Source organism: Psammomys obesus, unplaced genomic scaffold, assembly GCF_907164565.1.
Source record: "Psammomys obesus unplaced genomic scaffold, mPsaObe1.curated_primary_1811, whole genome shotgun sequence".
In the NCBI taxonomy this organism is placed as follows: Eukaryota; Metazoa; Chordata; class Mammalia; order Rodentia; family Muridae; genus Psammomys; species Psammomys obesus.
Window position 1 is genome coordinate 4,022,778 of NW_026585609.1, and position 14,503 is coordinate 4,037,280.

Genomic DNA, 14,503 nt, shown 5'->3' on the forward strand with positions numbered 1-14,503 from the left:
CTTGTTTAAGGCTGATCTCTAACCCATCTTTGTTCTCAGTACCTTGAGCAGCACTGAATCTATTCATTGGGGGAAAAAAAAAGAGGCTTCTCCGATTAATTGAGAGTACTATTTGTGAGTAAAAACAACATTGAGACATTGAGATGGCTTAGTCACTGTGGCTTGTATAGAGAGGAATGTATTGAGCATCTATTGTGATTAATATAAGCTCAGAATAGGACCAGTAATGTCTGATCCCTGACTCTAAGGATCTTGTAGTGTGGAGACTAGCTTCAAGAAATGAATAAATGAACTAGTTTTTATAAGGATAAGATAATCTCTTCACCCTGTCATTTCTAGACTGATATTTATTAAGTCCATTTGTATGCTGGATCGTCATCATCATCATCTCTATTTCAATGCCCCTTGAGTCAGTTCAAAGAAAAATGACAGATTATCATTGCCAGGGTGGATTTTGGTGAGATAGACTAGCAGGAACTATTTCCTAACTATTTCCTAGCATATCCAAGTTGGACCAAGATGATATGAATGGCTGAACAACTTAAACACACACATTCAGACACAGAGAAGCATTTATATGAAGAGAGAGAGACAGAGACAAGGGAGAGAGAAAGAGAGAGAGAGAGAGAGAGAGAGAGAGAGAGAGTGCATAATGAGTTTGAAGCAGTTTTTTGGTCTTTAAGCAGAGCCCGGGGATGTGCAGATTCAGTTCTGAATTCTATTAGAACTTAAAAGAAGAGTTACCACCAAGGCTCCCCTTGCTGCACCCCTGAGCAGAAATGGAAGGAACACTATCAAACTCTCTTTATGAAGCCAGTGTCATTCTGATAATAAAATTGGAGGACACAACAAAAATGGAACTATAAATCAATTTCCTTGATGATCATAGATGCAAAAATTCTCAATAAAATACATGCAAAATAAAATTCAGCAAGAGTGAAATATAAACCACAGCCATGTTGGTTTCAAAGATGCTTCACCATATGTACACCAATAAACAAAACAGCATAGAATGGGTGGATACCTAATTATCTCAGTAGATGTAGAATAAGTTACTGGCAAAATCCACCATCATCATTCATAGCAAGAAAAGAATGTAAGAGTGAAGGCTACATGTGTGAGAAGAAGGCAATGAATCCTTCTGTGTTGAAAAAAAAAAAACATAAAAACTCTAACAGAAAAGCCATGGAGCATTAGAATACAAAATCAGTAACCATTCTATGAATCAATACTGAATATGCCATTAACAATAATCCCATTAACAATATCCTCACAAATAAAAATAAACAGCTAAGATCACTGAAGAGGGCAGGTTGAAAAACTTCTACAATGTACACTTTAATACGCTGAAGAAGAACAATGAAGAAGACATTCCTTATTCATGGATTGGCAGAATTACTGTTGTGAACAAAGCTGTGCTTACCTGAAGCATCTTTGGCTTCACTGCAGACCCCATCCAGACTCCGCTATCACTCTTCAAAGACATGGAATAGATTCATATGGAAGCACCAGAGACCCCAAGTATCTAAAGTAGCCCTGAGAGAAAGAACAAGCTAGAGATAATGGAATTCTTGAATTCAAATTATACTATAAAGCCATAGTAAAAAATCAGACGTGTGACACCATGGGATAGAATGAAGGAACCAGAAATAAATCCCACAGTGACCTGAGTCTCAACAAAGATGCCTCATTAGCAAAGGTTGCTGGGAAAGCTGTGTATCCGTATAGAGAAAACTGTTGCCATAAAAGGATAATAAAATATTAATTAAATATATTGCTAAATATTCGACACAAACATATCCATGTATGACAGTATGAATGTATTAATAAAATATTAATTAAAGGTAAATAAAATATTCATGGGAATATTTTTCAAGTTTGCTTGGATGCTAGAAAGCAGATGAGGTGGGCCAGCAGTTTGGCTTGATGGGTGTGGTCAGCAGGAGTTTCACAGAGGACCTGAGCCTTGAACTCTGCTCTGAAAAGTCAGCTGTGTTTTCCGGACATCGTAGCGTGTATGTAGATCTTGTAAGAAGCAAGGTGAACCTAATGTCACCCCACCCAAGAAGGTGGCTTCCCTGTCTTGTTCACTGCAGGATTCCCCGTGCTTATTGATTAACATGGTGGCTCATGTATAATTTATGCTCAATAACTACTTGTAGAATGAATATAAAAAATTAATGAGCTGCCAGAAGCTTGGTGGCAACTGGAGAGTGCATAGAAATAAGTAACACCATGTTAGGAAGAATACTAAATAATCTGGGGGATGGAGAGATACAGGTAGAAGCTGCCACTGCCAAGAACGAGGATTTGAGCTTGAACCTGGGAATCCTTGTTGTGACTGGAGAAAATGGACCCTGCAGTTGTCCTCTGACCATCACTCTTGTCACCACTCCCCCTTTAATGCACACAAGATTTTTTTTTTAAATCTTCTAAAAATGATGTGAACATTATTTCAAATTAGCAAGTGGCCTTTGTTGTCTTTCATTCAGGAAAGAAAGGTGAAATGTGTCTTGGGTTATGCTGTGACAGAAGCAGGTAATTCAGAAGTTTAAGTAATATGAATAAAGTAGACTGCCTGGGACTAGACAGATGTCTCAGTGGTTGAGAGCACTTGCTGTTCTTGTAGAGCTCCTAGCTTCACTTCCCAGGACCCACATAGTGGCTAACAACATTTGTAATTCCAGTTCCAAGAGATCCTCTTCTAGCCTCTGTAGGCACCAGGCACACATGTGGTACTCTTGTGTGACAAAAAAAAAAAAAAAAAAAAAAAAATTCCTGGGAAGCTCAACACACAACTCTACTCACACCAGATAGTGAGCCCTTGACAGACCGAATATAAATACCATCAGAGTCTAACTTGGTGAACTCTGTGTTTTATTGGGGTTACTTACAGGAATATGGATGAGGGGCTTATTTACAGGAGCATGAATGACTCATAGACAGCTGGATCGCCAAAGCCCACACCAGCATGGGTCACGGCGCAAAAGCTGAAGCACACTGCACAGTAAGGTGTAGCGTCTCCTTTTCTCAGTCCATCTAAGCCTCTTCAGGGCAGTTCTCTGGTTTCTGCTTCTTCCAGTAGCTGGTCTGGTCTCAGTCTTCTTCGAAGCTCATCCTTGCTCCTCTGAGAGTGACTCTCAGCTGTTATTGCTTACTTTGGCAGAGAGGGGCCCAGTGAATCTGGTCAGTTCCAGGGACTTCCTGAAGCTGTTCAGTGTTGTTATTGGTTGAACTTTTGGCTGTTGTTGCTGTTATTGTTAAGAATATGGAGATATGAACTGCAGACTTTTGACTTAGTTAGATAAAGACATTCTCCGAAGTTGTTCTTTGTGATGTTTTCTGTTGAGTGGTTCAGACATTGTGCTCTGAGAAATGAAAAAGAAAACTTTTCAATCTCAGCTGTGTGTCTGGATATTAACTCTTCTAAATGTTGCCATAGAAAGCAAAGGAGATAAAAACAAGTATAAGGACCAGTGCCATCTTGCCTGAACAGATGCAGTTGTACAAACTAAACAGTTAAATGAAACTGCAGTGCAATATTTCTGGCCTCGAGACTGGCTATTAGTTTGTGTACAAGTATATCAGCTTAGTGCTAAATGATCTGCAAAGAATTTTTCTCATTGTTTACTGAACTTAATCTGTCTGAACATGTTTGTATGTTCTGTTCCATGGGATTAAACCTAATAGGAAAAAAATGATGAAACACAAGTAGTGTTATTCAAAGAAAATGAAGTTGTTTCTAGATATAATTTATTTTGAAATAGGAAAAGAAAGTGGGGAATGGTGAGGGGGAAGAAAGCGGAAAGGGAAAGAGGGAGGTAATGGAGAGACACTGGCTTTTGTATGTGGAGTTGAGAAACTAAAAATTCCACACCCAGATTTTTTTTTTCTTTTTTATTTAATGTGCCATTCATCTGTTATTTACATTCTAACACAAATGGCAACGTTGTCTCTCAAGGAGCATACAGTAGATGTTCCTGAGTTCTGGGGTGGAAGGTTATATCCCGGGATCCATATCCGATGTCTGTGGGAGCTTTATAAATCCCAATGGCCTGATGAACCCTGCTCTGGCACATGGGGATCTTTAGGGTAGGGCCCTGAAGGTGGTTTTAAAGCCCATCACCATAGACAGTCAAGGATGAGAACCAGTGTTAGAGAAAGTGATGATTCCATTGGCTTCCTTTCAATGGCTGCATTGAAAGCCTTCATTCACCCTTCTCATGCTGTTTGAAGGCTTTGTAAGGCTTTCATCTAGGGGCCAGAGTGCTGTTTACCACTGAACTTAGAATTGCGCAGGAGAGACAATTGTCTCAAGAGAGACAATGTGGTTGACTTTCAGGTCCATCCCTTCAAAAGTGCCTTCTAAAGTGATAATAGTAAACTTTAGCTCTTGATTTCATATCACCAGAATTATTTTCTTTCCACATCACTTTTATGACATTAATGCATATTTTAGGGTCCTTTTAAGGTACTTTTCTGTGACATACATCTTATTTGCTGTGAAGCGTGGTAAAGAAATCAAGTTAGGAATACTAGGAATGACAGCCCACCTAAAGGCAGTCAGAGGAACACTTGCTAATCATTTTCTGCTCCTGTGAATTACGTTTTCCTGAGTCTGAGATACCGTGTGTTCTGAAATCTGGGGGATGAGCTTTTACTTCTTCATAACAAAAAACTCACACAGTCTTTTGGCCCTTCACCTGCGTTTGCCGATCATTTTATCTGGAAGACCCAGTCAAGCATATGACTGTCCTGGAGCCACCATATCACCGAGTCATCGGGTACCATGGCAACCGCTGCCATTTCCTCAGCTATCCACAGGTCAAATCAGAGGAAGACGAGCGTTCTTACGTTCTGAGGCCGTGTGGGAGAGTTGAGCAGGAGCTGATGAACCTGTGATTATGAAGCAGTGCTTCCTCCTAGGAGCGCTCTTGTCAGATGTCTTCAGGAGTTATGCATTGTGTTTCCTGTGTTACAGAGGGGTTTCCCAAGAACAGCCGTACATGTGTTAGTATCTCACAGTGATCCTCAGCTAACAGCAAAGCTATAGTTCCCCTTGTTTCGTGTGTGAAGATTGGTTGCAGGGGCAGGTGTGTGCTTTAAATGCTGGGAAAAAATTGTAGGTGAACCCTGATCTTGCTTGTGACCGCATTATTTTGGTAGGAACAGACGGGGCGTACTTCTTCAGAGCGTCATCCAAACAAAAGAAGAAAGGTAGCCAAGACTGAATTGTGTGCTGTGTGCTTTTACTGAGCCGTTTCAGTGCTGCAAAAGCAAAACCAGAATAGATTAGAACAATATGAGTGGTGATAAGAGGAACATGGAGGGTTCCTGGATAAATATAAATGGAAAAATCATTGCTTTCACATACTTGCAAATCAGTCATTTATCAAGTTTTTAAGATCATTAGATTCTAATGTTTTGGGTCTGCATATATACTTTATATTTTTCTACTCAGTCTTTGTTCAGCTTTTATAGACCTTTTCAGGACAGGGACATTTAAGAGTGTGAAGAGACATGTTTATCGTGAGGAAATTCCGGCTGGTAGGAAAGATAATACATATATGTATAATGCAGGACAGCATACATGGCATGCACACACTTACACACACACACACAACACACAACAACAAAACCTAGGGCAAACACTTAGTTTGTCAAAGCTTTAAGGCTTTCAGGGCTTTTACGTTCAACCTGTTTAACACTCTCCTTACAGTACACTCTCTTAGACCCAGACATCGAAGAATTTTGCCCAAATCTAGTTCTTACTTATGGACAAACTCAAAGCTAGAGTTAGAATTGCAGAGTCTCCTGATCACCCACTTAGGTCCTTTCCCTTCCATCCCAGCATTCTGCCTTAGAAGAAATAAAACACTCCTGAATTGCCAAATAAATTTCTTGACTGGAAATTACAAATACCGAATATTGATAATCTTTGGATTTTTTTTTTTTTTTTGGTTTTGCAGCATCATTAAAAAAAGTTGTTTTTTTTTTTTCTGCCTGCTGAATCGTTTGATGCAGCAGCTGCCTACTTAGCTGCCCCTTTCTCCCTCCCAGCATGTCTCTGTCATTCTAAGACTCTCATTTGTGTGTTCTGTTGGTGTGTGACGGTCGTCCACGTGTGTGGCAATCCTTGGGATTGGGTCAGTTTGGAATCTCCTCTAATGCTGTCCCTCATTTAGACGGTGGGACAGCGGACCGCTTACAGCTGCCTGTAACCCCCGCTCCAGAGGGTCCGACGCCTCTCTCCTGGTCCCCTCCAGCTCCCACACTTACATGCATATATACTTATAAACATACCTGTATATAAACGATTTGAAAAACCCTTTAAAACAACCTAGGAAATCTATAATCTTGGAACTCTGAAGATTTAAATTGAGTTCAGGGGTCCTTGCATATTGTTGGTTTTTCTTGCGACCTTGGGATTGCCTGTGGATAATGAATGTTGTCAGGTACAGCTGACGATGGGGACTTGACAGCTCTTGTATTCATATGTGAGATAGGCTAGCTTTAGGGGTGCCATTTGAGTGCAGCATATGAGCTCAAGGCTGCTAGCAGATAAATAATGGCTTCTCTAAACTTCTCTTTCAGAACAAAGGAAGAACTATGCCCGAGACAGCGTCAGCAGTGTGTCTGATGTATCCCAGTACCGAGTGGAAGTAAGAAGCTTTGGTCTTGCCAACCCTTAGTATGACTCTTAAGGGGCATAAAAATTGGGAGCAAAATAAAAATTATGTTTCATTTAATTCGAATAGGATATGTTTTTAAGTTGTATGGATCTTTCATTTAGATTTTTTTTTTTGTAAAATTGAGATGTTACGTGTGAGGATATTGTGAGAGTTTGTGTTTCATAATAAATAGATTGAAATAGTAACTCTTATTCATTGATCATTGCTAGCCCAGTTGAAGCAAGAGAAAAGCTTCCATTTCATACTGAAATTAAATGTTAATGCACAAAGTAGCTCAGCTTCATATTTAGTTTTATCTGACGTCATTACTAGTTTTATTAAACTCCAACTTCTTTTTAGTTTGGAAGACAGTTGCTCTTAATTGGTATCAAAATGACCTCTGTTTATCATGGAAAATATGTAATCAGGGATGTCATCTCCAAATTGCTGTTTTCAGATCTCTGCTTATCTCAAGCATGCTTAAGTAAAATTAAACCATTTTCTTTTCAGTGAAGTGGTTCCAGGAGAGGGTAAAAGTGGCAGTTGTTAGAAAGTGGAACCATAGCTGCCACTTCTGAGTAGGTTTCTAGGATGTTGTAGCTGCCACTGAGAATGTTGGTATTGTGCAGCATTTAAATAGCTATTTGGGTGAGGTCATTAATTTAAGGACAATGCTGTTTATGCTTTTACTGCTAAGAATTTGTTTTTATACCATGCTGTTGTAGCTCCACGTGAGTAAGCACGAAACAGGTTTAGAGATCTTACAAATCAGGATATCATTCTCTGTGTTAGACAAAAGCTCATTCAACTTCGCCCTCTCGGCAGAGAAGCTGAGGATACAGTGTGCAGTGTCTATCCTTTGATTCTCTGCTGACTGGCATCCATTACACAAATTCCTTGTCCTTTTGGAAAATACATACTGAGAGGGTTTTGTGTGTGTGTGTGTGTGTGTGTTAAAAGAGTTTTTCTTTCCTTTCCTCTTTTGCGGACAATAAGCACCTGACCACCTTTGTACTGGATCGGAAAGATGCTATGATAACTGTTGATGACGGAATAAGAAAGCTGAAGTTGCTTGATGCCAAGGGCAAAGTATGGACTCAGGACATGATCCTCCAAGTGGATGACCGAGCTGTGAGCCTGATTGATTTAGAATCGAAGGCAAGTTTATAAAGCTTACATTATTTTATTCTTCAAGAAAGTACCATAAATATTAATTCATACAATCAGGACAGATTCTTGGAACATGAGTGGAGGTTTGACACTATCAAATACTTAATTTTTTTTTTTTATAGAATGAACTGGAGAATTTTCCTTTAAATACAATCCAGCATTGCCAAGCTGTGGTGCATGCATGCAGTTATGATTCCATTCTTGCCTTGGTGTGCAAAGAACCAACGCAGAACAAGCCTGACCTTCACCTTTTCCAGTGTGATGAGGTTAAGGTAAAAGAGTGATTTGACCTCCCATTGTTTGTATTTGCAGCTGTGTGTGTGTGTGTGTGTGTGTGTGTGTTGTGTGAATGTTTATGTACTTGTGTATGCAGGTACCCAGAACAGGATATCAGATCCTCAGGATCTGAGGTTATAAATGATTGTGAGCTGCCTGATGTAAGTTCTAGGTGCCATATTCCCATCCTCCACAAGAATAGCTGAGGTATACTGTCAGGTAGTAGTTCCTCCCTCAACCTCGCTTAAGCAATGTTCTGCAGCTTTCAAATGGTCCGAATTGGTCATTCAGGAGATTCTGAGAGTGTGATGAGGAAAACAAGTACCTAAGTGTCTTCCTTCAATTTCCGCTCAAGTAAACAAAAGTGCAAATCTGATTACTATTTCTAAAAACTCAAGTCACGGCACGATGGTTCCTAGTTGTAATTCTACCACTCAGGATGATGAAGCAGGAGGATTGCTACAAGTCGGAAGCCAGCCTGGCTATTAGAGTGAGACCCTGTTTGAAATTAGCAAACAAACATAGATGTGTGATGTTTATCTTTGTTTACAAAGTGTAGATGATGTGTGAAATTCCCATCAGGGGCCCTGCATGTATAATTAAAATTAGATCATTGAAAATCATGCTGCGTAGATAAACAATAATTAATTGTGCTACAATTCTATTTTATTCTTCACTATGCTCACTACAAGCTTCACAGAGCTTGTATTCTTTCAGTGAGATACTTAGAATGTCCCTTGGTATTGATTTAAAGTTTGCCATTTCATTATGTGACTTGAAAAATTGCTTAGGATTTATAATCTGTACAGGAAGTGAGAAACAGCTCAGCACAGTTACCAATAATAATATTCTAGCATTCCCCCAAATTTATGTTTTACAATCCACTATAATTTCTAAATGATTATAATTTGTGATGCTTCTTTGAACCTTAGAATTTATCTTCAACATTGGATACCTTTATTTTCTGAGTTGGTTTCTCTAAAAGAGAAATTACCTTCCAGTTGACTGGCACCTGTCTGGGTTTCTCTCCTGTTAGTGTTATAAAACACTGATGAAAATCACCAGGAGAGGGAAGGGTTTATTTGGGTTTGTAGCTACAGGGGAACAGGACTCTGTCATGGTGGGTTGTCATGGCAACATGCAGCAGGAGCAGGGGCCAGAGAGACCCAGCTGGAATTGGTCAGGAATTTTTAATCTCAAAGCTCTTCCCCAGTGATTTATTTCCTGTGTATAGAAAGGCTGTACCACCTAATCCCCCAGACAGCACCTCCTGCTGGGGACCCAGTGTCATATACTGAGACTGGAGGGACAGTTTGCAGTCAGAACACCACAGTGTGTTTCCAGAGCAGTGGTCTCTTTGTAAATTTTATCTTGTAAAGAAATTTTAGACCAGCACAAAACAAAAAAAAAAAAAACCCAATTCATCTCTCCAGCATTTCTTTGATATTAAAGCATGGCATATGAAGACTATCTTTAACAGTATATTTTGCAATTTTTTTCTAATTTCAATTTACTCCATAGATGATTATAAAAATCTTATTTGAAAGGAACTGTGTTAGTAGCCTATAATTTGATGTTCATCAGCTCTTTACATTCTATAACTTTTGGAATTTGTGGATTATTTTAATGATTTTTGAGGCTGTAGATATATTAAGGCAAAAATTGTTGAAGTGAGTATTTTCCTCTGACAAAAAGTAAAATTTTATTAATAGATTTCAGTTATTTTGTTTATTTTTTTGCCGAGGAGAGGTGTCACCATGGAGGTCAGAGGACAACTCATAGGAGCTGCTTTTGTCCTTCCACATGTGAGTGCAGGGATCAAATGCAGGCCTCTGCCCACTCTGTGTCCTTACCCACTGAACCATCTTGTTGGCCCAATTCAGAGGTTTAAAAAAAAAAAAAATACTGAGTCGAAGACATTTAAAATCTGTGTTGGTGTCTGTGCTTTTGAGTACGATGTAAGTGTGAGTTAGTGTCCTCTGAGTGAAGGTTCTGGACTTCTGTTTCTGGGATGTAAGGCTCCCCTTTTCTGGCGCTTGTGAGAGTGATGGCTCAACATGGATTTCCTCGACAATGCTCTGCACTCCCCGTAGCTCAGACCCCGAAATGTAAGGGCACACACTCACTCCCTGAAGCCACCCTCCCTTCGTGAGGCTGGCTTCCCCTGCTAACTTAAAAATACAAGTACCTTGATACGTGGTGTGACTATTTTACGTGTGGAACATCTTGTGATAACACTTTTGAATTTAAGTGTTTATTATGGGGTGTCACATGGTTCCTTTGCCTCCTTTTGGATGGTAACACTTTTCATAGAGTTCAAGGTTCTACACACATGCAGTTTTCCTCCTGCAAATGGTAGAGGCCTCTCACCTTATGCTGGACATCTAGAATGTGTTGGATTAGAATGTTCTAAGGAAGTGACATCGTCCCGGGATCCAGCACAGTGTCATCTTGCTGTCAGCATGATGCGGGCCAGACTGTTTCACCTCATGTTCCTCAGTCAGTTGACGATAAAGGAGAATAAACAAGGGCTGGGGAGATGCTTCAGTGGATGAAAGCCCTGATGCACAAGTCTAAGAACCAAAGTTTGACTCCTCAGAACCTGTATAAAGCCAGCTATGTTGGTGTGCATCTATAATCCTCGCACACCTCCAGGGAGGTGGGAGGCAGAGACAGGAGCATCTCCCTAAGCTCGAGGCCAGCTGGCCCAGATTTTTGTAGGGGTAATCAACCAAGGGCACAGCCTCAGGCAAGGTATAAGGTAATTAACATCACTTGAGGTTGTTCTCTGGCCTCTACATATGTTGTGCTGTACATATGTATACATATGTGTGTATATATATATATATATATATATATATATATATATATATATATATATATATACTTTCTCTCTCTCAAAGAACCTAGATGATCTTGAAGATTCCAATCAGTTCTAAATTTTATACTCATCAGTGGTTACTGTTAAAGAATACATGACTCACGTATCTTAGAAAAATATACATAATTACACAGAGCATACAAGCACAAAAATAGAAGATGAATACACGAGCAACAACCTCATATATAGTGATAATTACAGGCTACAAATAAATTTCATAACCAAGAAAAATTAACACCTTAGCTACAAACCTCACTTGGATTCCCAAGAAAATCTAATCACTGGTCTTGTTGGGATAATGTTGGAAAAGTTCATGGTGGCAGATAGTTAATTTTTACCTGAAATGGAAAAATAAGGAGCTTATCCAGATGGGTACAATCTAGAGTTGAGATCCAGTCTGTGAATGTAGAACTGTCTGAGCTTCCCATCGCTGTGACAAAACTCCTGAGCAGAGAAATTATGAAGAGGAAAGGTCAGCTTTCCTCATGGTTTTAGATGCTTCAGTCCATGGTGGTTTGGCATGTGGCCTTTGGGCCTGTGGTGGAACAGTCCGAGACAGTAGGAAGTGTTAGGTAAAATTGCTGCAAAATTCATGGGAAACAGGAAGTGAAAAGGGACAGGAAGTATCCGGCAATCCCAGTGTCCCCTTAAGAGCACAGCTCAGTAACTTTTCTTCTCTCCACCATCTCCTTCAACATGTGGCCCTCCAGGGACACTACAGGCCCAAACCACTTGAGGGAGGAGGCTTTCCTTAAGCTCAGGTGTCTCTGTGGGATGTGGTGAATGTTTAGTGAATTAACAGGTGACCCCTGGAGAAGGAAGAAGGGCAGAGTGTACCACCTTGTGCCTGCTTCTCCCACCTCCTTCATTTCCAGCAGAGCGGAGACACCCACCCACATTTGCCTTTTTATGTTGGGCTCTTGGGAAGACATCTTTAAGGGGAATCAAAGTCAGTATTTGAGTGCTGTCACTATAAAATTCACCGTGAAAAAACAGTCATATTTTTAAAGGCCGATGTTAAAAGAGTCTTTCTGTCTGCATTACACCAAGATACTCACTAATGCAAACAATGACTATGAATCTTTTTTTTTTTTTTTAATGTTTCAGTCTTTGTACCAAAACTCAGACAAGCCTATGGCCTGTTAGATAACTCATCTCTCCTTGCAGGCCAACCTAATTAGTGAGGATATCGAAAGTGCAATCAGCGACAGCAAAGGTGGGAAACAGAAGAGGCGGCCCGAGGCCCTGAGGTAAAAGCAGTAAATGAAACTAGTGGATGGGATTGGACAGTATGTCTACTTCTTTCTCCTGAAGGTTTAGAGAGATCGTTTTCAGTAGAGATGAATCATTCTCTAAATCACAACCTACTCTCAGCTCGTTTGTTCTTGCTGCCTTTTGAGTCTGTGTCTGCCCTGTCTTTCTTTCCCATCTGTCCATTCTGTCTCCTGCACAGCTTCTCACACGTGTGTAGATGTCCCAGGGAGTTATGAAAGACATGCAGTGTTTTAGGAGATGGCCCAAGGTTGCTCTACGTATGAACAAATGTGCTCACAAACCTTTTAAATATCACGTGATGTAGAGAAAAATTCAGCCTAGTTTCCCCTTGGATTTTAATTTTTCTATATTTCTGTGTCTTGGAACTTCCTGGCAGACACAGAGGAGTCAGTTGGGCATTCTTATGTCCTTGACAATTACTCCTGAGGTTGAGGTTGAGGCAAATCCCACCTATTGGGAGAACTGTTGTTGCAGAAATGGAGATGGCAACAGCCCAACTTGATTATTTGTTTTTCGATTTCAGGATGATTGCCAAAGCAGACCCCGGTATCCCCCCTCCTCCCAGAGCCCCTGCCCCTGTGCCGCCGGGGACTGTCACCCAGGTGGATGTCAGAAGCCGAGTGGCAGCCTGGTCTGCCTGGGCAGCTGACCAGAGTGACTGTGAGTATCCAGAGCTAGCCCCACTGAGGATCCTTTTTGGGGTGTGCTGTCACTCAGTCTTTCATATTCTCATATTGATTTGTAGGATAAAGTTCATCTTAAAGAATTAAATCTTAGGTGTTATAAAGGTAAGTCTGGATGGCTGTTAAGGTTATTATCCATGAGAATTCATGCCAGCCATTTAATAAATATTCTATGGTGATTACAGTCGTTTATTTAATACAAAGAGAGGGAGTTTCACTTGACTCCCAATTACAAACATGATAATAGAATATATTCCTAAGAGAGCTCCTTTTCTACAATATTTTACTGCAGAGCCTTTCTATTTATTTCTCAGCTGTTTTGTATTGATAGAAAGGATGTCAGTATGGACGGTGGCAGAGAAGAAGAATCTGCCATCAGGAAACCTTGTCATAGGGGTCCTATGGCTTTGCCATTCTGTTATCGTGACAGTGCTTGCAAAGACAATTACAGCCTGCCACTAAACAAAACTTGAAAAATATATGTTTATTGTGTATATATGGATGTGTGTGGGTGCAGGCATGGGAATGTACACACATGATGATAGGCAGAGGACACTGTGTGGGCCTCAGTTTTTTCCTTCGACTGTGTGTGTCCTGGAGCTTGAACTCGGGTTGTCAGGCTTGATAGCAAGCATTTTTACTGCTGAGCCGTCTCGCTGGCCCAAATGGAACTTTTAATATCCACTGGAGTCTGGAAGCATTAATGACTTTAACATGACTTGAGGTACGGTTGGTCCATTTTCATAATTTTCAGGAGTGATCTAGCAAAAGCAGAGGGGCTTCTGCTTTTGTGTGTGTGTGTGTGTGTGTGTGTGTGTGTGTGTGTGTGCATTTGTGCATGCATGTTTGCACACATGTGGACACGTGTGCATTTAGAGATCAGAGGTTGACACTGGTTGTCTTCTCCCATTCTTCGCCTGAATCGAAGGGTCTCTCACTTAAACGCAGTACTCACCACTTTAGCCGGTCCAGGTAAGTAACTTGCTCCAGGATCCTCTGTGTTTATTTCCTGTGTGCTGAGATTTCTGGTGGGTGCACACAGCAGCCCAGAATTTATGGGATTGTTGGAGGTTTTAACTCTGGTTCTCATACTCATGTGGCTATTTTCCTAGGCGCCTAGGATTTCTTAATTTATTTATCCTTTATCCAACTATGTATTATTCAATTGAATAGTTGATAGTCTGCAGCATAAGTGATAATCACTTGCCAAGATGAGTTACATTAGACTATGACTCTTTTTTCTATATTTCTGTTTGATAGCATCTGTGTACATTTATAAGAAATTTCAATTATTTTACCCCAGCATCTTTGTACGTTTATAGGAAATTTTAGTTATTTTACTCCCTAGTCCTCTCCCTCACCTCCCTTCCACTCTCATTGAATCCCTTCTTCCCAACAGTCCCTACCTACTTCCATGTCTATTTTTTGTGTGTGGTCATTGAGTTTCTTGGCAGAGCCACAGGCACTTGACCAGCTCTACAGAACTAGGTATCAGTTCCCATCTGCGGAGCAAGTCCCGTATCCCATCACAGAGTGGTTGGCCACCC

General features: G+C 40.4%; 1 protein-coding gene across 4 annotated transcripts in view; it reads left to right on the plus strand.

Annotated features, from left to right (window-relative positions):
- Eps8 (epidermal growth factor receptor pathway substrate 8) overlaps window positions 1-14,503 on the plus strand; it is a 115,270-nt gene that overhangs the window by 57,025 nt on the left and 43,742 nt on the right. For all 4 annotated transcript variants that reach the window (XM_055610468.1, XM_055610487.1, XM_055610477.1 and 1 more), the window contains 5 exons: window positions 6,595-6,662; window positions 7,668-7,829; window positions 7,964-8,113; window positions 12,166-12,248; window positions 12,797-12,933. In XM_055610468.1, the coding sequence (XP_055466443.1) occupies window positions 6,595-6,662; window positions 7,668-7,829; window positions 7,964-8,113; window positions 12,166-12,248; window positions 12,797-12,933 (600 nt within the window). The remainder of the gene's footprint in view (window positions 1-6,594; window positions 6,663-7,667; window positions 7,830-7,963; window positions 8,114-12,165; window positions 12,249-12,796; window positions 12,934-14,503) is intronic.